The 26,465-nt window shown below is 56.7% G+C and overlaps 1 protein-coding gene across 13 annotated transcripts in view; it reads left to right on the forward strand.

The window, feature by feature from the left end:
* Positions 1-932: 932 nt before the first annotated feature.
* Positions 933-26,465, forward strand: part of DMTN (dematin actin binding protein) — a 57,789-nt gene continuing 32,256 nt past the window's right edge. Inside the window, exons 1-4 of one of the 13 annotated variants that reach the window (XM_075601438.1) lie at positions 6,436-6,876; positions 8,831-8,929; positions 11,743-11,793; positions 23,877-23,935. Coding sequence is in view for 5 of the 13 variants with exons in the window: in XM_075601446.1 (XP_075457561.1) it covers positions 23,918-23,935 (18 nt within the window). In the remaining 8 variants the exon portion in view is untranslated. Of the gene's footprint in view, positions 1,030-3,538; positions 3,678-3,794; positions 3,865-6,424; positions 6,877-8,830; positions 8,930-11,007; positions 11,208-11,742; positions 11,794-23,876; positions 23,936-26,465 lie in introns of those variants that run through there. The other 12 variants (XM_075601439.1, XM_075601448.1, XM_075601446.1 and 9 more) reach the window with 12 other exon arrangements.

Genomic DNA, 26,465 nt, shown 5'->3' on the forward strand with positions numbered 1-26,465 from the left:
AATACCTCACTCAGCCTGTGCTCACTCACAAGACCTGTCTGTATGTGTATCAGAGGGGGAATGTCGGTGTATTAATGTGTGTGCTGTGTACATAGGTGTCAGTGTTACTGAGCACGGTATGTACAGGTTGTCCTCGTTATCCAATGTTTCACTTTACAATGAATAGCATATCCAACGCCTTACAATGCCTCCTTATGGGCCGTTTTGCGACGCCTGAATGCGTTATCCGACGCTCACCGCCACTGATTAACATGGGACTCACTTTACAGCTGTTTCACTATCCAACGCTACGTCCAGAACGGATTCCGTTGGATAACCGAGGACTGCCTGTATATCGGGGTTAGTGAGTGTGCAGCATTGTCTGCATGTGAGTTACTGGGGTGGTTAAAGTGCATCAGATGCTCTAAGTGGCATCGTTGCCCCTTTAGGGGTCCACTCTTTACGGTCTGTTTCTTTGCAATGTGCCGCTGGCCCCTCCGGCTGTGAACTGGTTAACAAGCCCAACAAATGCCACAGCCCATACAGCGGAGCTGCTCCAGCTTGGGCCCTGCAGATCAGGACTGCAGCGATTACAGCGCCGCCGTGACCAGCGTCACACTGGTGTTAGGAAAATGCTCCTGGTATGTGAGCAGAGCAAAAGGGATACAACATGGGATCTGCACAGAGGGGGATTTGGGATCAGTGGGATTTGACATATCCCTAAACCACTTGTCTGTCAAGGGAACTGGTTTTAAAGTCTCCTTTCCTCTCAGTTCCCCCGTCTCTTCCCTTTCTTTTCCTCCTCCTGTATCTCTTCTTTCACTTTCAGCTTTCTCATCTTTTCTTCTCCTGCCTCCAACTTTTTCTCCCTGTGTATTTTTTACACTCTTTCCCCCCCTCGGTTAATGATTAAGTCTCCTTGCCAGGGGTCACTCCATGAGAAGTGATGAGGTGTGAGAGAGAGAGAGAGGCGGCGGGGGGGTGAATGAAGTTTATTGGCGTCTCCAGATGTAACCGTGGGTGCATGGAGAGAGGATCCCCCCTTAACAGGTAACCACAACATATGATTGTAGCTATCTCCACATTCCTCTGCATGTCCTATAGTACGATAGGGCTTTTCTCTGGTCTGCATCTCAGTTTATAGGACGGAGCCTCCATCGTATATATACCATTTATACAATAGGGCTTTTCTCTGGTCTGTATCCCAGTGTATAGGACATGGGTCCCACTATAGTTTCACCTTTTTTGTTTTTTTTAGACTCTACCTCTCTCTTCCCCCCTTCTCCCCAGCACTCTCACTCTCATGTTTCGTCCCCTCATCCCCTCATCCCTATCTCACTCTCCCCGCCTGCCCCCATCCCCTCCTCTCTCCCTCCCTCTGTGGTATTTGCTGACTCTGTAAATTCTTTCCTGTTCTTTTTTTTTTTTAACGCTCCGAAAACTGTTTCAGTTTTTGTCCATCTCTATCTTTCATCTTCTGGACTCTGGCAGGGACGTGGTTAATGGCCCTGTGCCCTGGCAGGGACGTGGTTAATGGCCCTGTGCCCTGGCAGGGACGTGGTTAATGGCCCTGTGCCCTGGAAGGGACGTGGTTAATGGCCCTGTGCCCTGGAAGGGACGTGGTTAATGGCCCTGTGCCCTGGAAGGGACTTGGTTAATGGCCCTGTGCCCTGGAAGGGACGTGGTTAATGGCGCTGTGCCCTGGAAGGGACGTGGTTAATGGCGCTGTGCCCTGGAAGGGACGTGGTTAATGGCCCTGTGCCCTGGAAGGGACGTGGTTAATGGCGCTGTGCCCTGGAAGGGACGTGGTTAGTGGCCCTGTGCCCTGGAAGGGACGTAGTTAATGGCGCTGTGCCCTGGAAGGGACGTAGTTAATGGCGCTGTGCCATGGAAGGGACGTGGTTAATGGCGCTGTGGCCTGGAAGGGACGTGGTTAATGGCGCTGTGGCCTGGCAGGGACGTGGTTAATGGCCCTGTGCCCTGGAAGGGACGTGGTTAATGGCCCTTTGCCATGGAAGGGACGTGGTTAATGGCGCTGTGCCCTGGAAGGGACGTGGTTAATTGCGCTGTGCCCTGGAAGGGACGTGGTTAATGGCACTGTGCCCTGGAAGGGACGTGGTTAATGGCGCTGTGCCCTGGAAGGGACGTGGTTAATGGCGCTGTGCCCTGGAAGGGACGTGGTTAATGGCCCTGTGCCCTGGAAGGGACGTGGTTAATGGCGCTGTGCCCTGGAAGGGACGTGGTTAGTGGCCCTGTGCCCTGAAAGGGACGTGGTTAGTGGCCCTGTGCCCTGGAAGGGACGTGGTTAATGGCGCTGTGCCCTGGAAGGGACGTGGTTAATGGCGCTGTGCCCTGGAAGGGACGTGGTTAATGGCGCTGTGCCCTGGCAGGGACGTGGTTAATGGCGCTGTGCCCTGGAAGGGACGTGGTTAATGGTGCTGTGCCCTGGAAGGGACGTGGTTAATGGTGCTGTGCCCTGGCAGGGACGTGGTTAATGGCGCTGTGCCCTGGAAGGGACGTGGTTAATGGTGCTGTGCCCTGGAAGGGACCTGGTTAATGGCGCTGTGCCCTGGAAGGGACGTGGTTAATGGCGCTGTGCCCTGGCAGGGACGTGGTTAATGGCGCTGTGCCCTGGAAGGGACGTGGTTAATGGCGCTGTGCCCTGGCAGGGACGTGGTTAATGGCGCTGTGCCCTGGAAGGGACGTGGTTAATGGCGCTGTGCCCTGGAAGGGACGTGGTTAATGGCGCTGTGCCCTGGAAGGGACGTGGTTAATGGCGCTGTGCCCTGGAAGGGACGTGGTTAATGGCGCTGTGCCCTGGCAGGGACGTGGTTAATGGCGCTGTGCCCTGGAAGGGACGTGGTTAATGGCGCTGTGCCCTGGTAGGGATGTGGTTAATGGCGCTGTGCCATGGAAGGGACGTGGTTAATAGTGTTGCTCTGGCAGGGACGTGGTTAATGGAGTGGTGTTTGGGGAGGGACGTGGTTAATGGAGCAACGCTCTGCAGTTTTCCCTTACAATAACGGTGACACTGTAGTAAGTATAAGTATAAAAGCAGTGTATTCCGCGCCCTCTAACATCTGACTGCAAACGCTGCTCATATATGTGATTTCTAGGGTCTGACTATATGATTCATTAACAGGATCAAGAGGGCAGGAGCAATGCTCTGCACACAGGGAGTGGTTTATGAAACAATGCTGTGCAGGCAGGGAGAATCGGGCAGAGTGATGCCCTGCAGGGAAGGATCCGGTTCTGCTGTGATGCTCTGCAGACAGGGAGAATCCGGCGGTGCGATGCTCTGCAGGCATGGAGAATCAGGCGATGCTCTGCAGGCAGGGATCCGATTCTGCTGTGTGATGCTCTGCAGGCTGGGAGAATTCGGCGGTGCGATGCTCTGCAGGCAGGGAGAAGCAGACGAATATTTGGTTTTGCTGCAAAGCTCTGCAGGTAGGGGGGAGCAGGTGGTTCGATGCTCTGCAGGCAGGGGGGAGCAGGTGGAGCGATGCTCTGCAGGCAGAGGTTTGGTTCTTCTGTGAAGCTCTGCAGACAGGGAGGGGCAGGTGAAGCGGTGCTCTGCAAGCAGGGAGGGGACCGCTCGTCTCCCGGGTGATGATGAGGATTAGCAGTTGCCGTGGTGACGGGAGGCAGGAGCAGCAGCAGAGGATGCTGACTGTGTCTGTGCAGCTCGGGATCCCACGGTAATAAAACCTGCCCCAACCTGGGGGCGGGGGTAGGACAGGGTGTGCGTGTGGGGGAGCACCACAGTGATTGGGGGGAGGGGGAGCGCAGGGTGTGTGGGGGACGGAGAGGGCAGTAGGAGGGGAGGAGGAGGATTTGTGACTGCATCTAGTGACTGCGTAACAGGGAGCTGGGCCTGGTCATTCTGTACGTATATATAGGTGTGTGTGTGTGTGTGTGTGTGTGTGTGTGTGGGTGTGTGTGTGTATACAACTGTGTGCTGTATGTGTTTATATACACAAATATATATATATTTATGTTGATGTGAATATATATATATATATATATATATATATATATATATATATATATATATATATATTTATTATGTATAAAAATCTGTGTAGGTACATGTGTGTGTTTATATGAATGTATGTGTGTTTGTAGCTCATATATGTAAATGTATGCAGTTTTGTGTGTGTGTGTGTGTGTGTGTGTGTGTGTGTGTGTGTATATATAGCTCTGGCAGTGAACACAGTGCTGTATGCATGTAAATATAGCGCTGCCATTGTATACAGTGCTTTATGTACGTGTATGTAGCTCTTGCAGTGTATTACACAGTTATGTATCTGTATATATAGCTCTGGCAGTCTACACAGTGCTGTATGTATGTATGTGTATATAGCTCTGGAAGTGTACACAGTGTTATATGTGTATATAGTTCAGTCTGTGGATACAGTGCTGGTTGTCTATGCAATGCAGTATGTGTAAATAGCAATGGCAGTGTACACAGTGATGTATGTATGTCGATATAGCACTGTTAGTATACTCAGGGCTGTATGTGTGTGTACATAGCTATGTCGGTGTACACTGTGCCGTATGTATGTGTATATAGCTCTTGCAGTGTACTCAGTGGTCTACCTCTGTTTTTATAAAGGTGACAGTGTACACAGTGCTGTGTCTATGACTATAATGCTATGGAAGTGTATGCAGTGCTGCATGTATGTGTATATAGCTCTGGCAGTGTACACCGTGCTGTATTTCTGCGTGTATAGCTCTGAGAGATGAGGTGGAAGATGCTGACCCGAGGAGCTGATGCTCTGTGTCCTGGAGGAAGGTCCTCGCCCATAGCTGGAATTCACTGCACCCTATTCCTGTCTGCTGCTGGAAGAACAAACTCCTCCATACACACACAGGCCACTCTCACTGTCTCATCTTCCCCACTCTCACTGTCTCATCTTCCGCACTCTCACTGTCTCATCTTCCCCACTCTCACTGTCTCATCTTCCCCACTCTCACTGCCTCATCTTACCCACTCTCACTGCCTCATCTTACCCACTCTCACTGCCTCATCTTCCCCACTCTCACTGTCTCATCTTCCGCACTCTCACTGTCTCATCTTCCCCACTCTCACTGTCTCATCTTCCGCACTCTCACTGTCTCATCTTCCCCACTCTCACTGTCTCATCTTCCCCACTCTCACTGCCTCATCTTACCCACTCTCACTGCCTCATCTTACCCACTCTCACTGTCTCATCTTCCGCACTCTCACTGTCTCATCTTCCCCACTCTCACTGTCTCATCTTCCCCACTCTCACTGTCTCATCTTCCCCACTCTCACTGTCTCATCTTCCCCACTCTCACTGTCTCATCTTCCCCACTCTCACTGTCTCATCTTCCCCACTCTCACTGCCTCATCTTACCCACTCTCACTGTCTCATCTTCCCCACTCTCACTGTCTCATCTTCCCCACTCTCACTGTCTCATCTTCCCCACTCTCACTGTCTCATCTTCCCCACTCTCACTGTCTCATATTCCCCACTCTCACTGTCTCATCTTCCCCACTCTCACTGTCTCATCTTCCCCACTCTCACTGTCTCATCTTCCCCACTCTCACTGTCTCATCTTACCCACTCTCACTGTCTCATCTTCCGCACTCTCACTGTCTCATCTTACCCACTCTCACTGTCTCATCTTACCCACTCTCACTGTCTCATCTTACCCACTCTCACTGTCTCATCTTACCCACTCTCACTGTCTCATCTTACCCACTCTCACTGTCTCATCTTCCCCACTCTCACTGTCTCATCTTCCCCACTCTCACTGTCTCATCTTCCCCACTCTCCCTGTCTCATCTTCCCCACTCTCACTGTCTCATCTTACCCACTCTCACTGTCTCATCTTACCCACTCTCACTGTCTCATCTTCCCCACTCTCACTGTCTCATCTTCCCCACTCTCACTGTCTCATCTTCCCCACTCTCCCTGTCTCATCTTCCCCACTCTCACTGTCTCATCTTACCCACTCTCACTGTCTCATCTTACCCACTCTCCCTGTCTCATCTTACCCACTCTCCCTGTCTCATCTTACCCACTCTCACTGTCTCATCTTCCCCACTCTCCCTGTCTCATCTTCCCCACTCTCACTGTCTCATCTTACCCACTCTCACTGTCTCATCTTACCCACTCTCACTGTCTCATCTTACCCACTCTCACTGTCTCATCTTACCCACTCTCACTGTCTCATCTTACCCACTCTCACTGTCTCATCTTCCCCACTCTCACTGTCTCATCTGCCCCCACTCTCCCTGTCTCATCTGCCCCCACTCTCCCTGTCTCATCTGGCCCCACTCTCCCTGTCTCATCTGCCCCACTCTCGCCCCACTTGTTTCTTTATCTCTCTCATATTCTCGCCATTCACTCTCTTCTCTCCCTCTCTCATATTCTCGCCTTTCACTCTCTTCTCTCCTCTTTCTTTCTCCCCCTCTCTCACCACACCTGTTTCTTTATCTCTCTTCCATTGTCCTCTTCTCCCCTTTTTCGCTCTCTTCTCCCCTCTGCCATGCTCTCCTCTTCCCTCTCTCTCCTCTTCTGACCTCTCTCGCTGTCCTTTCCCTCCCCTCCTACATACTGTATATCTCACTATTTCATCTGTTGCTCTGTCTTTCTCTCTCTGTCTCCCCATCCCACCCTTCACATCTCTCCTGCCTCTCTGTCCCCCTCTCTCCCTCCCTCTCCTTTAACCAGTGGTCTTTGAAGAGACATCCTGTGCACCTCACTTAACCCCTCCCAGACTGGTAGAGTGCTCTGCAGAGCGTCGCGCCTTTGTTCAGGGAGGGGCCGTGTGGCAGAGAGACCGCCTGGATATCTCTTGACACACGGGAGACCGTAGCGCTCTCGGAAGGAGACTACACAGGACATCATCATCAAGCTGACAGAGGTGCAGTGACAGCTGTGTGTGTATTGAGAGGGTTATTACTGGAGTAGCAGTGGGTGCAGCAGGGTAGAATGAAGGTGCAGTGTCAGCCGTGTGTAAGGGTAATACAGTGGGTGCAGCAGGCTAACCCCTGGTGGGGGGTCAGGATTGGAATAGCAGAGTTTGCTGGACTGTGGTGTAGTGACAAGTAGTGTGACGTCCGTACTGGAATAGGAGTGTTGGCTGTGTGTGTGTTGTTTTCTGCGTCTGTATAGTTCTGTGTCTGCGTATTATTGTGTGTCTAGTTGTGTTGTTTTGTCCTCTATCCTTGGGACCTGTGACCTCACGCTATTTATTAATGACATTTACTCGTCTTCATCACAACGCGTTGTGATGTCACCGAGGGGGAGACTTTTGAGGGTCACTCTATTAACCGCTTCGTCTGCCAGAGACCTATAAAGCATCGTTCCATTAACCCCCCCAACCCTCCTTCCAGTCCCCATTGGACAGATGGGCTGGGTTGATCGTTGCCATGGAGTTGCGCTCTGCTGGGTGGGGTGCAGCTGACTGTACATAGTGATAAGGGACATAGGTCACATGACTGTGTCTCAACCCCCCTCCCCCTTATAATACATGTCACATACATCTAAATTAAGCCGACAGAGCCTCTCATACAGTATATCCTAGTTATACAATAGGGCTTTTCTCTGATCTGTATCTCAGTGTATAGGACAGAGCCTCTCATACAGTATATCCCATTTATACAATAGGGCTTTTCTCTGGTCTGTGTCTCAGTGTATAGGACGGAACCTCTGATACAGTATATCCTAGTTATACAATAGGGCTTTTCTCTGATCTGTATCTCAGTGTATAGGACAGAGCCTCTCATACAGTATATCCCATTTATACAATAGGGCTTTTCTCTGGTCTGTGTCTCAGTGTATAGGACGGAACCTCTGATACAGTATATCCTAGTTATACAATAGGGCTTTTCTCTGATCTGTATCTCAGTGTATAGGACAGAGCCTCTCATACAGAATATCCTAGTTATACAATAGGGCTTTTCTCTGGTCTGTATCTCAGTGTATAGGATGGAGCCTCCATCATACAGATGTAGCAGGTATTAGTGCCTGTGCTGTCGCACGCCAGCGAATGCAATAGTGCGTTATCCTGCCCCTTTTTTGCACACGGCTAAATCAAACACAATGGTGTCTTCTCCCTATAGTGCACTCTGTGTATCCCGCTGCAAAGCGCCAACGGGAACATTAACGCCTGCTACATCTGCATATCCCATTTATACAATAGGGCTTTTCTCTGGTCTGTGTCTCAGTGTATAGGACGGAGTCTCCATCATACAGTGTATCCCATTTATACAATAGGGCTTTTCTCTGGTCTGTGTCTCAGTGTATAGGACGGAGTCTCCATCATACAGTATATCCCATTTATACAATAGGGCTTTTCTCTGGTCTGTGTCTCAGTGTATAGGACGGAGTCTCCATCATACAGTGTATCCCATTTATACAATAGGGCTTTTCTCTGGTCTGTGTCTACGTATTTATATGAAGTCATGTATTCAACTGTCTGTCTTCTCCCTTCTTTCCTTTCTTCAGCCTCTCTTCTCTCTTATTTTTCTGTCCTTCTCTCCTTCTTGCTCCCTCACTACTTCTCCCCCCCCCCCCTCCCTCTGTTCTCTTCCTCACCCTCTCTCTTCCCCGATGTCCTGCACAGTAGAGCAGGAAGCCGAGCCTGTGTTCTGTGAGCTCTGTGCCGAGACGGGAACACACGGCATGGTGACCTGGGAAGTGAGTGCAGAGGGAGAGACTAAGGAGGAGACATGGAAAGAGAACAAGGGGTCAGACAGTCACACAGGTGCTGTGCACTCTCACGGCTCATCGGTCCCCATTCATTCTCTCTCTCCTCTCCTGCACTGTTCTGAACTTTTCCCATCTTGTGTCTCTCTTCTCTCTCCTCATTTTAGCTCGTAGACTTACAACTGTGGCTGGGGCCTGGGTCGCTGCTAATAACTTACTGAGCCACACGTGGCCTATGGTCAAATGGCAGGAAGAATACTGACACAGTATGGGTGACACAACTGGTTTTCTTATATTTTACTGACTCTGGTACCTTTTGATCCTCAGATGAGGATCACTACACACAGTATACAGTTTACTACATAATTCCCAATAATGCTGTGTGGGTGTGAGTCCGTGTCAGTGGTACGTTACCCTCCCAATCCTGGGTATGTTGGCTTGTGATGTTGCCGGTACACTGTGCAAGCTTGTTGTGTACTGAACCTGTTACAGGCCTGTACTTCAAAAAGGGTACTTCGGTACCACTGTGCTTTTATGCCCATTGAGTGCCAACCCTCCACCCCCCCGCCCCCCCCCCCCCCCCCCCCCCCCCCGCGGCGGCGCTTGATCTCTTGTCCTGGTCTGGAACTGTAGCTCTCTGCTCCTGATGCCACGTGCACTCTCTGCAGACCTCGGCCGATCCTGATAGCACTTAGGTCCACACAGATCTGATCCAACATGGCTGCCCCTTTTAAAAGGCTCCTCTCCCTCTTAGTCCCTCCTGTTTGTGGCGAGAGGGGTTAACCAGGCCAATATTAAAGGCATTCTACCCGGCTGGTTAACCCTAAACCCTGTTGGGAGTGAAGGGATTAAAATTTATTATCCCCATAATCCCGTTTTCCCCTACACCACCGCTTTTAACCCCAATCCCTGTTGGGACGGAAGGGGTTAAAGTGTTTTGTCACCCCAATATCATATTTTTCCCTCCACCATCTTTATTGTCCCCATTTTGAAGCTCAGTCCATAGCTGCAGTATTAGTAATGTATGCGAATTGGGCCAATTGTATTTCAGACACAAGGAGCAAGCTAGCACTCTAATTTTTGGAGTGCAGCTAGCTAAACATGTACTAAGCCCATACATATTGTTTGGTGTCCCCCACACATACAGAAAGTGTGTGTGTGTGTGTGTATATATGTATAAAATATATGTATATATATATGTGTATATATATATATATATATATATGTATATATATATATATATATATATATATATATCAACTGTAAATATTACTGTATGTCCATTTGCATGTCTTAGACAGGTCTGCAACCCTGTCTTTCCCCATTATCGCCCAGCACACAGCGTTTCCACTGCAGCAAGGGATTCTGGGAAACGACATGCAAATGAGCACTCAGTGCCACCTTTTGTCTCAAGCCCGTATTACACAAGCAAATCCTTTAGCCAATGCATACTGGTTTTAACACAGCTTTTAGACAGAGGCTGGGATGAGATGCAAAGCCAGTAAACCCACTCACAGACATGTTTCAACCTTGATGGGTATCATCAGTGTGAGGTTGGTTGCTGGCTAAGCTGGGTGAGACTAGACTAGGTATTCACCACAATCATTAAGGTTATGGTGGGTAAAAAAAGTGACAAAAACCCTCCACAGTAAAGTATGATATATATCTCTTCCTGCCGGTACCTTTTAATACATAACTAAAATACAGTTTATATATATATATATATATATATATATATAACTGTATTTTACTTGTGATTTAAAAGGTACCGGCAGGAAGCTTTTCCTGTCAGCCCAGCAATGAATGTATTATCATGCATATATGTTAAGAGTAAATGACCTGAGGGTCTTTCATCTCCGCACTTCAAAGGGCCCCCTGTGAAGTGAATGCCGCAATGTCTAGAGAAGTGCCGGATTTGAAAAGCCTCAGAGAGCCAAGGTGTTAGAGTGGCCAGGATATCCCTTAGTACCAAATCCTGGTACACAGTATGGGGCAGTCACACTTGGTAGCCAAATCCCAGACTTACTGTCGCCAGGTAAGAAGTGGGACCCAGTATGCTAAGCAGCTTAGGTGTCAAGTTGACACATGCTCTGTGCAAACCAGGAAGCCACTTCTGCCCATGCTATGAACTACTGCAAGTCTGGGATAGGGGGAAAAGGTGTTCCCACGGAAGGGATTGGGTGTGTATGTTAGGTATAAGACCCTTAACCCTATAAAGATGCCTGCGGCCCAGTCCCAGTTAGATTCACCTGATGTAACAACGATTTAACCAAGTTCCAGCGTCTGCGGTTCCAGAGTGTGAGGGGTTAATAATATCGTAACTAAGGATCATCCCCCTCTTCAGGAATTCGTTAGAGCTAAGGGTTCCAAACGAACCCTGTAAGGATTGAACAAACTTTTTCCTGTTGGCTGAGGGCTGGCAAGTTGCGCCCCATAGCCAGGAACTGCTACACGGATCATTGTGCGCACCCACTTGCATGCGTGCAGGGGTGCCCAGAGACTTTATTTCATTCCAAGGACAATTGATTTCGTTTCCCCATCCCAGTAAGTGTTTTATTGAGTGTATATTGTGAAGTATTGTGTGTTTTGTCTTAAAAGGAAATAAATTGCAATTTATTTTACTCATCTTGTGAGCTCAGTGCAGAATCCCGGTATTAATGTGTAGATAATACCTGGTCTACCATGACATTGTTCCACAACCGTTATTATTGGCTGCATCTCATGTCCAACACAGTCACATGCCCACAGCAGATTGGTGAGGAACCTGACATGGCCATGGGGCAGTGACAGTGTGTGAGCTCATCATACAGGGATTGTGTGTTTGAGTGTGTGTGTATGAGTGTGTGTGTGTATATATATATATATATATATATATATATATATATATATATATATATATATATATATATATATATATATATATAAATAGTGGGCTAGAACACGGTCTTTTGGGGTAAGAAAAATGATGAGGCGAGTATATGAAGCTGCTCATCCCAGGGTACATGTAGAGTTCAGCTCTGTGTGTCCTTGCATTGTGATTGTCTCGTCCAGCGTCTCATCTGTTTGTTCCCCCTAACAGAGTCGGAGCAGAACCTGTGAGGTCACGTGATGCAGAAGGACACACAGACTGGTGAGAACGCAAAGCATCCTGACCATAGCCAGAGGCCCTCCGCTGAGCATCGCACCCAGAGCCAGAGACCCCATGCAGAGCATTTTGCCCAAAGCCAGATTGTCCTGTAGAGCATTGTGCCCAGAGCCAGGGAGCCTAGCACAGCATCGCGCCAGTGCCAAGGAGCATCACAGAGCATCGCGTCCAGAGCTGGGGAGCCTCGCATAGCATCGCGCCCAGAGCCAGGGAACCTCGCACTGCATCGTACCGAGAGCCAGGGAACCTCGCACTGCATCGTGCCCAGAGCCAGGGAACCTCGCACTGCATCGTGCCCAGAGCCAGGGAACCTCGCACTGCATCGCGCCCAGAGCCAGGGAACCTCGCACTGCATCGTTCCCAGAGCCAGGGAACCTCGCACTGCATCGTGCCCAGAGCCAGGGAACCTCGCACTGCATCGTGCCCAGAGCCAAGGAACCTCGCACTGCATCGTGCCCAGAGCCAGGGAACCTCGCACTGCATCGCGCCCAGAGCCAGGGAACCTCGCACAGCATCGCGCCCAGAGCCAGGGAACCTCGCACAGCATCACGCCCAGAGCCAGGGAACCTCGCACTGCATCGCGCCCTGAGCCAGAGAACCTCGCACTGCATCGCGCCCTGAGCCAGAGAACCTCGGACTGCATCGCACCCAGAGCCAGGGAACCTCGCACTGCATCGCGCCCAGAGCCAGGGAACCTCGCACTGCATCGCGCCCAGAGCCAGGGAACCTCGCACTGCATCGCGCCCAGAGCCAGGGAACCTCGCGCCCAGAGCCAGGGAACCTCGCACTGTATTGCGCCCAGAGCCATGGAACCTCGCACAGCATCGCGCCCAGAGCCAGGGAACCTCGCACTGCATCATGCCCAGAGCCAGGGAACCTCGCACTGCATCACGCCCAGAGCCAGGGAACCTCGCACTGCATCACGCCCAGAGCCAGGGAACCTCGCACTGCATTGCGCCCAGAGCCAGGGAACCTCGCACAGCATCGCGCCCAGAGCCAGGGAACCTCGCACAGCATCGCACCCAGAGCCAGGGAACCTCGCACTGCATCACGCCCAGAGCCAGGGAACCTCGCACTGTATTGCGCCCAGAGCCAGGGAACCTCGCACTGCATCGCGCCCAGAGCCAGGGAACCTCGCACTGCATCGCGCCCAGAGCCAGGGAACCTCGCGCCCAGAGCCAGGGAACCTCGCGCCCAGAGCCAGGGAACATCGCGCCAAGAGCCAGGGAACCTCGCACTGCATCACGCCCAGAGCCAGGGAACTTCGCACTGCATCGCGCCCAGAGCTAGGGAACCTCGCACTGCATCACGCCCAGAGCCAGGGAACCTCGCACTGCATCGCGCCCAGAACCAGAGAACCTTGCACTGCATCGCACCCAGAACCAGGGAACCTCGCGCTGCATCGCGCCCAGAGCCAGGGAACCTCGCACTGCATCGCGCCCAGAGCCAGGGAACCTCGCACAGCATCGCGCCCAGAGCCAGGGAACCTCGCACAGCATCGCGCCCAGAGCCAGCGAACCTCGCACAGCATCACGCCCAGAGCCAGGGAACTTCGCACTGCATTGCGCCCAGAGCCAGGGAACCTCGCACAGCATCGCGCCCAGAGCCAGGGAACCTCGCACAGCATCGCGCCCAGAGCCAGCGAACCTCGGAGAGCATCACGCCCAGAGCCAGGGAACTTCGCACTGCATCGCGCCCAGAGCCAGGGAACCTCGCACTGCATCACGCCAGGAGCCAGGGAACCTCGCACTGCATCACGCCCAGAACCAGGGAACCTCGCACTGCATCGCGCCCAGAACCAGGGAACCTCGCACTGCATCGCGCCCAGAGCCAGGGAACCTCGCACAGCATCGCCCCCAGAGCCAGGGAACCTCACACTGCATCGCGCCCAGAGCCAGGGAACCTCGCACAGCATCGCGCCCAGAGCCAGGGAACCTCGCACTGCATCGCGCCCAGAGCCAGGGAACCTCGCACTGCATCATGCCCAGAGCCAGGGAACCTCGCACGGCATACCGCCCTGAGCCAGAGAACCTCGGACTGCATCGCGCCCAGAGCCAGGGAACCTCGCACTGCATCTCGCCCAGAGCCAGGGAACCTCGCACTGCATCGCGCCCAGAGCCAGGGAACCTCGCACTGCATCTCGCACTGCATCGCGCCCAGAGCCAGGGAACCTCGCGCCCAGAGCCAGGGAACCTCGCACTGCATCACGCCCAGAGCCAGGGAACCTCGCACAGCATCGCGCCCAGAGCCAGGGAACCTCGCACAGCATCGCGCCCAGAGCCAGGGAACCTCGCACAGCATCGCGCCCAGAGCCAGGGAACCTCGCACTGCATCACGCCCAGAGCCAGGGAACCTCGCACTGCATCGTGCCCTGAGCCAGGGAACCTTGCACAGCATAGTGCCCAGAGCCAGGGAACCTTGCACTGCATCACGCCCAGAGCCAGGGAACCTAGCACTGCATTGCGCCCAGAGCCAGGGAACCTCGCACAGCATCACGCCCAGAGCCAGGGAACCTCGCACTGCATCACGCCCAGAGCCAGGGAACCTCGCACTGCATCGCGCCCAGAGCCAGGGAACCTCACACTGCATCGCGCCCAGAGCCAGGGAACCTCGCACTGCATCGCGCCTAGAACCAGGGAACCTCGCACTGCATCGCGCCTAGAGCCAGGGAACCTCGCACTGCATCGCGCCCAGAGCCAGGGAACCTCGCACAGCATCGTACCAGGAGCTTCGCACTGCATCGCGCCCAGAGCCAGGGAACCTTGCACAGCATCGCGCCCAGAGCCAGGGAACCTCGCACAGCATCGTGCCCAGAGCCAGGGAACATCGCGCCCAGAGCCAGGGAACCTCGCACTGCATCGCGCCCAGAGCCAGGGAACCTCGCACTGCATCACGCCCAGAGCCAGGGAACCTCGCATTGAATTGCGCCCAGAGCCAGGGAACCTCGCACAGCATCACGCCCAGAGCCAGGGAACCTCACACTGCATCGCGCCCAGAGCCAGGGAACCTCGCGCCCAGAGCCAGGGAACCTCGCGCCCAGAGCCAGGGAACATCGCGCCAAGAGCCAGGGAACCTCGCACTGCATCACGCCCAGAGCCAGGGAACCTCGCACTGCATCGCGCCCAGAGCCAGGGAACCTCGCACTGCATCACGCCCAGAGCCAGGGAACCTTGCACTGCATCGCGCCCAGAACCAGGGAACCTCGCGCTGCATCGCGCCCAGAGCCAGGGAACCTCGCACTGCATCGCGCCCAGAGCCAGGGAACCTCGCACTGCATCACGCCCAGAGCCAGGGAACCTCGCACAGCATCACGCCCAGAGCCAGGGAACCTCGCACAGCATCGCGCCCAGAGCCAGGGAACCTCGCACAGCATCACGCCCAGAGCCAGGGAACCTCGCACAGCATCGCGCCCAGAGCCAGCGAACCTCGCACAGCATCACGCCCAGAGCCAGGGAACTTCGCACTGCATCGTGCCCAGAGCCAGGGAACCTCGCACTGCATCACACCCAGAGCCAGGGAACCTCGCACTGCATCCCGCCCAGAACCAGGGAACCTCGCACTGCATCGCGCCCAGAACCAGGGAACCTCGCACTGCATCGCGCCCAGAGCCAGGGAACCTCGCACAGCATCACCCCCAGAGCCAGGGAACCTCACACTGCATCGCGCCCAGAGCCAGGGAACCTCGCACAGCATCGCGCCCAGAGCCAGGGAACCTCGCACTGCATCGCGCCCAGAGCCAGGGAACCTCGCACAGCATCACGCCCAGAGCCAGCGAACCTCGCACTGCATCGCGCCCAGAGCCAGGGAACCTCGCACAGCATCGCGCCCAGAGCCAGGGAACCTCGCACAGCATCACGCCCAGAGCCAGGGAACCTCGCACAGCATCACGCCCAGAGCCAGGGAACCTCGCACAGCATCACGCCCAGAGCCAGGGAACCTCGCACTGCATCGCGCCCAGAGCCAGGGAACCTCGCACAGCATCACGCCCAGAGCCAGGGAACCTCGCACAGCATCGCGCCCAGAGCGAGGGAACCTCGCACTGCATCACGCCCAGAGCCAGGGAACCTCGCACAGCATCGCGCCCAGAGCCAGGGAACCTCGCACTGCATCACGCCCAGAGCCAGGGAACTTCGCACTGCATCGCGCCCAGAGCCAGGGAACCTCGCACTGCATCGCGCCCAGAGCCAGGGAACCTCGCGCCCAGAGCCAGGGAACATCACGCCAAGAGCCAGGGAACCTCGCACTGCATCACGCCCAGAGCCAGGGAACCTCGCACAGCATCACGCCCAGAGCCAGGGAACCTCGCACAGCATCGCGCCCAGAGCCAGGGAACCTCGCACAGCATCGCGCCCAGAACCAGGGAACCTCTCACTGCATCGCGCCCAGAGCCAGGGAACTTCGCACTGCATCACGCCCTGAGCCAGGGAACCTCGCACTACATCATGCCCAGAGCCAGGGAACCTCGCACAGCATCGCGCCCAGAGCCAGGGAACCTCGCGCCCAGAGCCAGGGAACCTCGCACAGCATCGCGCCCAGAGCCAGGGAACCTCGCACAGCATCGCGCCCAGAGCCAGGGAACCTCGCACTGCATCACGCCCAGAGCCAGGGAACTTCGCACTGCATCGCGCCCAGAGCCAGGGAACCTTGCACTGCATCACGCCCAGAGCCAGGGAACCTCGCACTGCATCACGCCCAGAGCCAGGGAACCTCGCACTGCATCACGCCCAGAGCCAGGGAACCTCGCACTGCATTGCGCCCAGAGCCAGGGAACCTCGCACAACATCACGCCCAGGGCCAGGGAACCTCGCACTGTATCACGCCCAGAGCCAGGGAACCTCGCACTGCATCGCGCCCAGAGCCAGGGAACCTCGCACTGCATCGCGCCCAGAGCCAGGGAACCTCGCACAGCATCGCGCCTAGAACCAGGGAACCTCGCACTGCATCGCGCCTAGAGCAAGGGAACCTAGCACTGCATCGCGCCCAGAGCCAGGGAACCTCGCACAGCATCGTACCAGGAGCTTCGCACTGCATCGCGCCCAGAGCCAGGGAACCTTGCACAGCATCGTGCCCAGAGCCAGGGAACATCGCGCCCAGAGCCAGGGAACCTCGCACTGCATCGCGCCCAGAGCCAGGGAGCCTCGCACAGCATCATGCCCAGAGCAAGGGAACCATACACTGTATTGCGCCCAGAGCCAGGGAACCTTGCACTGTATTGCGCCCAGAGCCAGGGAACCTCGCACAGCATCACACCCAGAGCCAGGGAACCTCGCACAGCATCGCGCCCAGAGCCAGGGAACCTCGCACTGCATCGCGCCCAGAGCCAGGGAACCTCGCACTGCATCACGCCCAGAGCCAGGGAACCTCGCACTGCATCACGCCCAGAGCCAGGGAACCTCGCGCTGCATCGCGCCCAGAGCCAAGGAACCTCGCGCTGCATCGCGCCCTGAGCCAGGGAACCTCGCACAGCATCGTGCCCAGAGCCAGGGAACCTCGCACTGCATCGCGCCCAGAGCCAGGGAACCTCACACAGCATCACGCCCAGAGCCAGGGAAACTCAAACTGCATCGCGCCCAGAACCAGGGAACCTCACACTGCATCGCGCCCAGAGCCAGAGAACCTCGCACAGCATCACGCCCAGAGCCAAGGAACCTCGCACAGCATCGCGCCCAGAACCAGGGAACCTCGCACTGCATCGCGCCCAGAGCCAGGGAACCTCGCACAGCATCGCGCCCAGAGCCAGGGAACTTCGCACTGCATCGCGCCCAGAATCAGGGAAACTCGCACTGCATCGCGCCCAGAGCCAGGGAACATCGCACTGCATCACGCCCAGAGCCAGGGAACCTCGCACTGCATCGCGCCCAGAGCCAGGGAACCTCGCACTGCATCGCGCCCAGAGCCAGGGAAACTCGCACAGCATCATGCCCTGAGCCAGGGAACCTCGCACAGCATCGCGCCCAGAGCCAGGGAACTTCGCACTGCATCGCGCCAAAAACCAGGGAACCTCGCACTGCATCGCGCCCAGAACCAGGGAACCTCGCACTGCATCGTGCCCAGAACCAGGGATCCTCACACTGCATCGCGCCCAGAGCCAGGGAACCTCGCACAGCATCGCGCCCAGAGCCAGGGAACCTCGCACTGCATCGCGCCCAGAACCAGGGAACCTCGCACTGCATCGTGCCCAGAACCAGGGATCCTCACACTGCATCGCGCCCAGAGCCAGGGAACCTCAAACAGCATCGCACCCAGAGCCAGGGAACCTCGCACTGCATCGCGCCCAGAACCAGGGAACCTCACACTGCATCACGCCCAGAACCAGGGAACCTCGCACTGCATCGCGCCCAGAGCCAGGGAACCTCGCACTGCATCGCGCCCAGAGCCAGGGAACATCGCGCCAAGAGCCAGGGAACCTCGCACTGCATCACGCCCAGAGCCAGGGAACCTCGCACTGCATCGCGCCCAGAGCCAGGGAACCTCGCACTGCATCACGCCCAGAGCCAGGGAACCTCGCACTGCATCGCGCCCAGAACCAGGGAACCTTGCACTGCATCGCGCCCAGAACCAGGGAACCTCGCGCTGCATCGCGCCCAGAGCCAGGGAACCTCGCACTGCATCGCGCCCAGAGCCAGGGAACCTCGCACAGCATCACGCCCAGAGCCAGGGAACCTCGCACAGCATCGCGCCCAGAGCCAGGGAACCTCGCACTGCATCGCGCCCAGAGCCAGGGAACCTCGCACTGCATCACGCCCAGAGCCAGGGAACCTCGCACAGCATCGCGCCCAGAGCCAGCGAACCTCGCACAGCATCACGCCCAGAGCCAGGGAACTTCGCACTGCATCGTGCCCAGAGCCAGGGAACCTCGCACTGCATCACACCCAGAGCCAGGGAACCTCGCACTGCATCCCGCCCAGAACCAGGGAACCTCGCACTGCATCGCGCCCAGAACCAGGGAACCTCGCACTGCATCGCGCCCAGAACCAGGGAACCTCGCACTGCATCGCGCCCAGAACCAGGGAACCTCGCACTGCATCGCGCCCAGAGCCAGGGAACCTCGCACAGCATCGCGCCCAGAGCCAGGGAACCTCGCACAGCATCGCGCCCAGAGCCAGGGAACCTCGCACTGCATCGCGCCCAGAGCCAGGGAACCTCGCGCAGCATCGCGCCCAGAGCCAGGGAACCTCGCACTGCATCGCGCCCAGAGCCAGGGAACCTCGCACAGCATCGCGCCCAGAGCCAGGGAACCTCGCACTGCATCGCGCCCAGAGCCAGGGAACCTCGCACAGCATCGCGCCCAGAGCCAGGGAACCTCGCACTGCATCGCGCCCAGAGCCAGGGAACCTCGCACTGCATCTCGCCCAGAGCCAGGGAACCTCGCACTGCATCGCGCCCAGAGCCAGGGAACCTCGCACTGCATCGCGCCCAGAGCCAGGGAACCTCGCACTGCATCGTACCAGGAGCTTCGCACTGCATCGCGCCCAGAGCCAGGGAACCTCGCACAGCATCGCGCCCAGAGCCGGGGAACCTCGCACTGCATCGCGCCCAGAGCCAGGGAACCTCGCACAGCATCACGCCCAGAGCCAGGGAACCTCACACTGCATCATGCCCAGAGCCAGGGCACCTCGCACTGCATCACGCCCAGAGCCAGGGAACCTCACACTGCATCACGCCCAGAGCCAGGGAACCTCGCACAGCATCGCGCCCAGAGCCAGGGAACCTCGCACTGCATCGCGCCCAGAGCCAGGGAACCTGGCACAGCATCACGCACAGAGCCAGGGAACCTCGCACTGCATCACGCCCAGAGCCAGGGAACCTCACACTGCATCACGCCCAGAGCCAGGGAACCTCGCACAGCATCGCGCCCAGAGCCAGGGAACCTCGCACTGCATCGCGCCCAGAGCCAGGGAACCTCGCACAGCATCGCGCCCATAGCCAGGGAACCTCGCACAGCATCGCGCCCAGAGCCAGGGAACCTCGCACAGCATCGCGCCCAGAGCCAGGGAACCTCGCACTGCATCGCGCCCAGAGCCAGGGAACCTCGCACAGCATCGCGCCCAGAGCCAGGGAACCTCGCACTGCATCGCGCCCAGAGCCAGGGAACCTCGCACAGCATCGCGCCCAGAGCCAGGGAACCTCGCACTGCATCGCGCCCAGAGCCAGGGAACCTCACACAGCATCGCGCCCAGAGCCAGGGAACCTCGCACAGCATCGCGCCCAGAGCCAGGGAACCTCGCACTGCATCGCGCCCAGAGCCAGGGAACCTCGCACAGCATCGCGCCCAGAACCAGGGAACCTCACACTGCATCGCGCCCAGAGCCAGGGAACCTCGCACAGCATCGCGCCCAGAACCAGGGAACCTCGCACAGCATCGCGCTCAGAGCCAGGGAACCTCGCACAGCATCGCGCCCAGAGCCCGGGAACCTCGCACTGCATCACGCCCAGAGCCAGGGAACCTCGCACTGCATCGCGCTCAGAGCCAGGGAACCTCGCACAGCATCGCGCCCAGAGCCAGGGAACCTCGCACAGCATCGCGCCCAGAGCCAGGGAACCTCGCACTGCATCGCGCCCAGAGCCAGGGAACCTCGCGCAGCATCGCGCCCAGAGCCAGGGAACCTCGCACTGCATCGCGCCCAGAGCCAGGGAACCTCGCACAGCATCGCGCCCAGAGCCAGGGAACCTCGCACTGCATCGCGCCCAGAGCCAGGGAACCTCGCACAGCATCGCGCCCAGAGCCAGGGAACCTCGCACTGCATCGCGCCCAGAGCCAGGGAACCTCGCACTGCATCTCGCCCAGAGCCAGGGAACCTCGCACTGCATCGCGCCCAGAGCCAGGGAACCTCGCACTGCATCGCGCCCAGAGCCAGGGAACCTCGCACTGCATCGTACCAGGAGCTTCGCACTGCATCGCGCCCAGAGCCAGGGAACCTCGCACTGCATCGCGCCCAGAGCCAGGGAACCTCGCACTGCATCACGCCCAGAGCCAGGGAACCTCGCACTGCATCACACCCAGAGCCAGGGAACCTCGCACTGCATCGCGCCCAGAACCAGGGAATCTCGCACTGCATCACGCCCAGAGCCAGGGAACCACGCACTGTATTGCGCCCAGAGCCAGGGAACCTCGCACAGCATCGCGCCCAGAGCCAGGGAACCTCGCACTGCATCGCGCCCAGAACCAGGGAACCTCGCACAGCATCGCGCCCAGAGCCAGGGAACCTCGCACTGCATCACGCCCAGAGCCAGGGAACCTCGCACTGCATTGCGCCCAGAGCCAGGGAACCTCGCACAGCATCGCGCCCAGAGCCAGGGAACCTCGCACAGCATCGCGCCCAGAGCCAGGGAACCTCGCACAGCATCGCGCCCAGAGCCAGGGAACCTCGCACAGCATCACGCCCAGAGCCAGGGAACCTCGCACTGCATCACGCCCAGAGCCAGGGAACCTCGCACTGCATCACGCCCAGAGCCAGGGAACCTCGCGCCCAGAGCCAGGGAACCTCGCACAGCATCACGCCCAGAGCCAGGGAACCTCGCACTGCATTGCGCCCAGAGCCAGGGAACCTCGCACAGCATCGCGCCCAGAGCCAAGGAACCTCGCACTGCATCACGCCCAGAGCCAAGGAACCTCGCACTGCATCACGCCCAGAGCCAGGGAACCTCGCACTGCATCGCGCCCAGAACCAGGGAACCTCGCACAGCATCGCGCCCAGAGCCAGGGAACCTCGCACTGCATCACGCCCAGAGCCAGGGAACCTCGCACAGCATCACGCCCAGAGCCAGGGAACCTCGCACTGCAGCGCGCCCAGAACCAAGGAACCTCGCACTGCATCACGCCCAGAGCCAGGGAACCTCGCACTGCATCACGCCCAGAGCCAGGGAACCTCGCGCCCAGAGCCAGGGAACCTCGCACAGCATCACGCCCAGAGCCAGGGAACCTCGCACTGCATTGCGCCCAGAGCCAGGGAACCTCGCACAGCATCGCGCCCAGAGCCAAGGAACCTCGCACTGCATCACGCCCAGAGCCAAGGAACCTCGCACTGCATCACGCCCAGAGCCAGGGAACCTCGCACTGCATCGCGCCCAGAACCAGGGAACCTCGCACAGCATCGCGCCCAGAGCCAGGGAACCTCGCACTGCATCACGCCCAGAGCCAGGGAACCTCGCACAGCATCACGCCCAGAGCCAGGGAACCTCGCACTGCATCGCGCCCAGAACCAAGGAACCTCGCACTGCATCGCGCCCAGAGCCAGGGAACCTCGCACAGCATCACGCCCAGAGCCACGGAACATCGCACAGCATCACGGCCAGAGTCAGGGAACCTCGCACTGCATCGCGCCCAGAGCCAGGGAACCTCACACTGCATCACGCCCAGAGCCAGGGAACCTCGCACAGCATAGTGCCCAGAGCCAGGGAACCTCGCACAGCATCACGCCCAGAGCCAGGGAACCTCGCACTGCATCGCGCCCAGAGCCAGGGAACCTCGCACTGTATTGCGCCCAGAGCCAGGGAACCTCGCACAGCATCACGCCCAGAGCCAGGGAACCTCGCACAGCATCGCGCCCAGAGCCAGGGAACCTCGCACTTGATCGCGCCCAGAGCCAGGGAACCTCGCACTGCATCGCGCCCAGAGCCAGGGAACCTCGCACAGCATCGCGCCCAGACCAGGGAACCTCACACAGCATCGCGCCCAGAGCCAGGGAACCTCGCACTGCATCACTCCCAGAGCCAGGGAACCTCGCACAGCATCGCGCCCAGAGCCAGGGAACCTCGCACAGCATCGCGCCCAGAGCCAGGGAACCTCGCACTGCATCACGCCCAGAGCCAGTGAACCTCGCACTGCATCGCGCCCAGAGCCAGGGAACCTCGCGCCCAGAGCCAGGGAAGCTCGCACTGCATCACGCCCAGAGCCAGGGAACGTCGCACTGCATCGCGCCCAGAGCCAGGGAACCTCGCGCCCAGAGCCAGGGAACCTCGCACTGCATCACGCCCAGAGCCAGGGAACCTCGCACTGCATCGCGCCCAGAGCCAGGGAACCTCGCACTACATCGCGCCCAGAGCCAGGGAACCTCGCACTGCATCATGCCCAGAGCAAGGGAACCTCGCACTGCATCGCGCCCAGAGCCAGGGAACCTCGCACTGCATTGTGCCCAGAGCCAGGGAACCTCGCACTGCATAGCGCCCAGAGCCAGGGAACCTCGCACTGCATCGCGCCCAGAGCCAGGGAACCTCGCACTGCATCGCGCCCAGAGCCAGGGAGCCTCGCACAGCATCACGCCCAGAGCCAAGGAACCTCGCACAGCATCGCGCCCAGAGCCCGGGAACCTTGCACTGCATCGCGCCCAGAGCCAGGGAGCCTCGCACAGCATCACGCCCAGAGCCAAGGAACCTCGCACTGCATCACGCCCAGAGCCAGGGAACCTCGCGCCCAGAGCCAGGGAACCTCGCACTGCATCACTCCCAGAGCCAGGGAACCTCGCACTGCATCACTCCCAGAGCCAGGGAGCCTCGCACAGCATCACGCCCAGAGCCAAGGAACCTCGCACTGCATCATGCCCAGAGCCAGGGAACCTCGCGCCCAGAGCCAGGGAGCCTCGCACAGCATCACGCCCAGAGCCAAGGAACCTCGCACTGCATCATGCCCAGAGCCAGGGAATTTCGCGCCCAGAGCCAGGGAACCTCGCACTGCATCGTGCCAGGAGCCAGGGAACCTCGCACTGCATCGTGCCCAGAGCCAGGGAACCTCGCACTGCATCGTGCCAGGGAACCTCGCACTGCATCGTGCCAGGAGCTTTGCAGGGCATCACGCCTAGAGCCAGGGAGTCTCGCACAGCATCGCACCCATAGCCAGGAACCTGCAGAGCATCGCGCCCAGAGCCAGCGAGCTTCGCACAGCATCGCGCCCAAAGCCAGGAACCTGCAGAGCATTGCGCCCAGAGCCAGGGAGCCTCGCACAGCATCGCGCCCATAGCCAGGAACCTGCAGAGCATCGCGCCCATAGCCAGGAACCTACAGAGCATCGCGCCCATAGCCAGGAACCTGCAGAGCATCGCTTTATTAACTTTGTCTTTAATCTCCTCTAGATTCCAGTGACACAGACAGGACGCTGACACACAACGACTGAATGGAAAAACTACCAAAGGTAATATACAGGAACATATACAGGAACATGAGGCACAACACTGATGTGTGTGTGTGTGTGTGTATGGTAAAACACTGTGTGTGTGTGTGTGTGTGTGTGTATGTGTGCGTGCGTGCATGAGAGGTTAAACACTTCACGTGTGTGTGCAAGAGGTTACACACGGCTCTGCCTGTGTATGGGGGAGGTTACACACTGCTGTGTGTGTTTGTGAGAGGTTACAGTGTGTGTGTGTGTGTGTGTGTGTGTGTGTGTGTGTGTGTGTGTGTGTGTGTGTGTGTGTGTGTTGTATATCTGTGTGTGTGTATGATGTATATCTGTGTGTGTCTATGTGTAAGTTTGTAAATATTGCGTGTGTGTGTGTATATATATATATATATATATATATATATATATATAAACGTTTTACGTTATGTTTCAGCCTTGTATGTATGTCTGTGAATGGTTTCTCTGGCTTTGCATCTGATGCCCACGCTGTGCTTTTAAAGCTGTGTTAACAGCGAGCATTAGCTTATATGGGCTCCATGTAACAATGGTTTTTCAGGCAAAAGTTGACACACTGTGTGCTCATTTGCATGTCATTTCCCAGAATCCCTTGCTGCAGTGGAAGCACTGTATGCTGGGGATAATGGTGAAAGGCAGGGTTGCAGACCTGCCTAAGGCCGCGCTTATAGTGCCGGCGACGCGGCGTCGCCCGAAAACAAACACATTGCCGCCGCCGCGTGCGCTTATAGTGCGCGCGACAGCGACAAAGCAACGGAGCAACGTCGCCGTCACGGAAACTTGAAGCCGGCAAAATGTAATTTTTCAAGGGCTGTCGCGTCACGTGACGGCCCTTGAACAAATCAAATTGCCGGAATCCCGCGACCCCGCCGCCCGGCGAAACATAACTTTTGCCTGTGGCGACGGGTGATGTCACCTGCCATGTCGCCGTCGACTGCACTATAGGCACGGCCTAAGACATGTGAATGTGCTCACAAGTGATCTTTTTATTTGATATATATATATATATCAAATAAAAAGATCACTTGTGAACACACACACACACACACACACACACGTAAATACAACTGTATGCTCATCTGCATGTCTTAGGCAGGTCTGCAACCCTGCCTTTCCCCATTATCACCCAGCACACAGCACTTCCACTGCAGCAAGGGATTCTGGGAAATGACATGCAAATGAGCACACAGTGCCACTTTTTGCTTCAAAAACCATTTTTAACATGGTTCCCTATAGGCTCAAGCTTGCTGCATGGTCACAGCTTTGAGACTTCTCGATGTTGAGCAAGTTTAGGAGCTCCTTTACTAACCTGCTCTCAGTCTCTCCCTTGATCAGAGTCCATCCGATTAGGCAAACCGTAATTTTCCCGTATTTTTCCCACAGTACTTTGGCTACTGTGAGCGCTTTCTGATCCTTGGTAGGGAACACTTGGGCATATTGGGTGTAGTGATCGGTCACTACCAGAACGTTCCCGATACCCTTTGACTCTGCCTTGATGCAGAGAGTCCATGCAGACTAGGTCCATTTAATTGGCCCATTGGGGCTGGCGTGTGGGCTGTTTTTTCCGCTGTATGCACCGCAAGCACTTCCAACAATGGCGCTCCACTGATTCCTTGCATTTTGGGCCAGAAGAAACTGTCTCTAACTAGGCTGAAGGTTTTGTCCACTTCCAGGTGTCCGAGATCATAGGACCGTGTACTGCAAGCTTCTGGGCAGATCGAGTTGTTTCCTATGGTCATGATAGGGAACAACCCGATAGAGAAGGCCACGATCTATGCGGAACTTGTCCCATTCCCTCATGATAACAGCGACCGTGTCGGTAGGAGCACACTTCACTAAGGAGGGGTTGTTTTGCTGGATGGCCCGGTGTATAGCTCTAGCCACCTTGTCTCGCATCTGGTGTATCACCAACTCTTTCCATCTCATGATGGTATCTTGTGTGATGGACATGCCTTCTGGATGGCAGTATGCGGCAGGGAGTGCCTTGGGCTGACATCCCAGTGAATCAGCTACTCTGAGTTCGGAGAAGGCTACTTTGTTCTCTACAATAGCTGCTGTGGAGCACATGGCCCGAATTCCAGGGCCAGGAATCTGTTCCCACTGGCCATCGTCTGGTGTTGTACTCAGTCCAGGCCTTCTGAATAGAGCATTGGCTCCGATATTCAATGTCCCCGGCTTGTATTTTAGGGTAAATTGATAATTAAATGGGGCCGCCAACCACCTGTGACCGGTGGCATCCAATTTGGCGGAGGTCAGGATGTAGGTCAACGGATTGTTGTCAGTCCATACCTCGAAAGAGACCCCGTAAAGGTAATCATGTAGTTTATCAACTACTGCCCACTTGAGTGCTAGAAATTCCAGTTTGTGAACTGGATAGTTTTGTTCACTTGGCATCAATCTACGACTCACATACGCTAGTGGGCAGAGACCTGCAGGGTATTTTTGAAGTAACACGGCTCCCAGCCCATTGAAGCTGGCATCCTCATGCAGGATATACGGCTGTTCCGGATCAGCATAGGCTGAGACAGGG

This window comes from Ascaphus truei, chromosome 5, assembly GCF_040206685.1.
Source record: "Ascaphus truei isolate aAscTru1 chromosome 5, aAscTru1.hap1, whole genome shotgun sequence".
Lineage (NCBI taxonomy): Eukaryota > Metazoa > Chordata > Amphibia > Anura > Ascaphidae > Ascaphus > Ascaphus truei.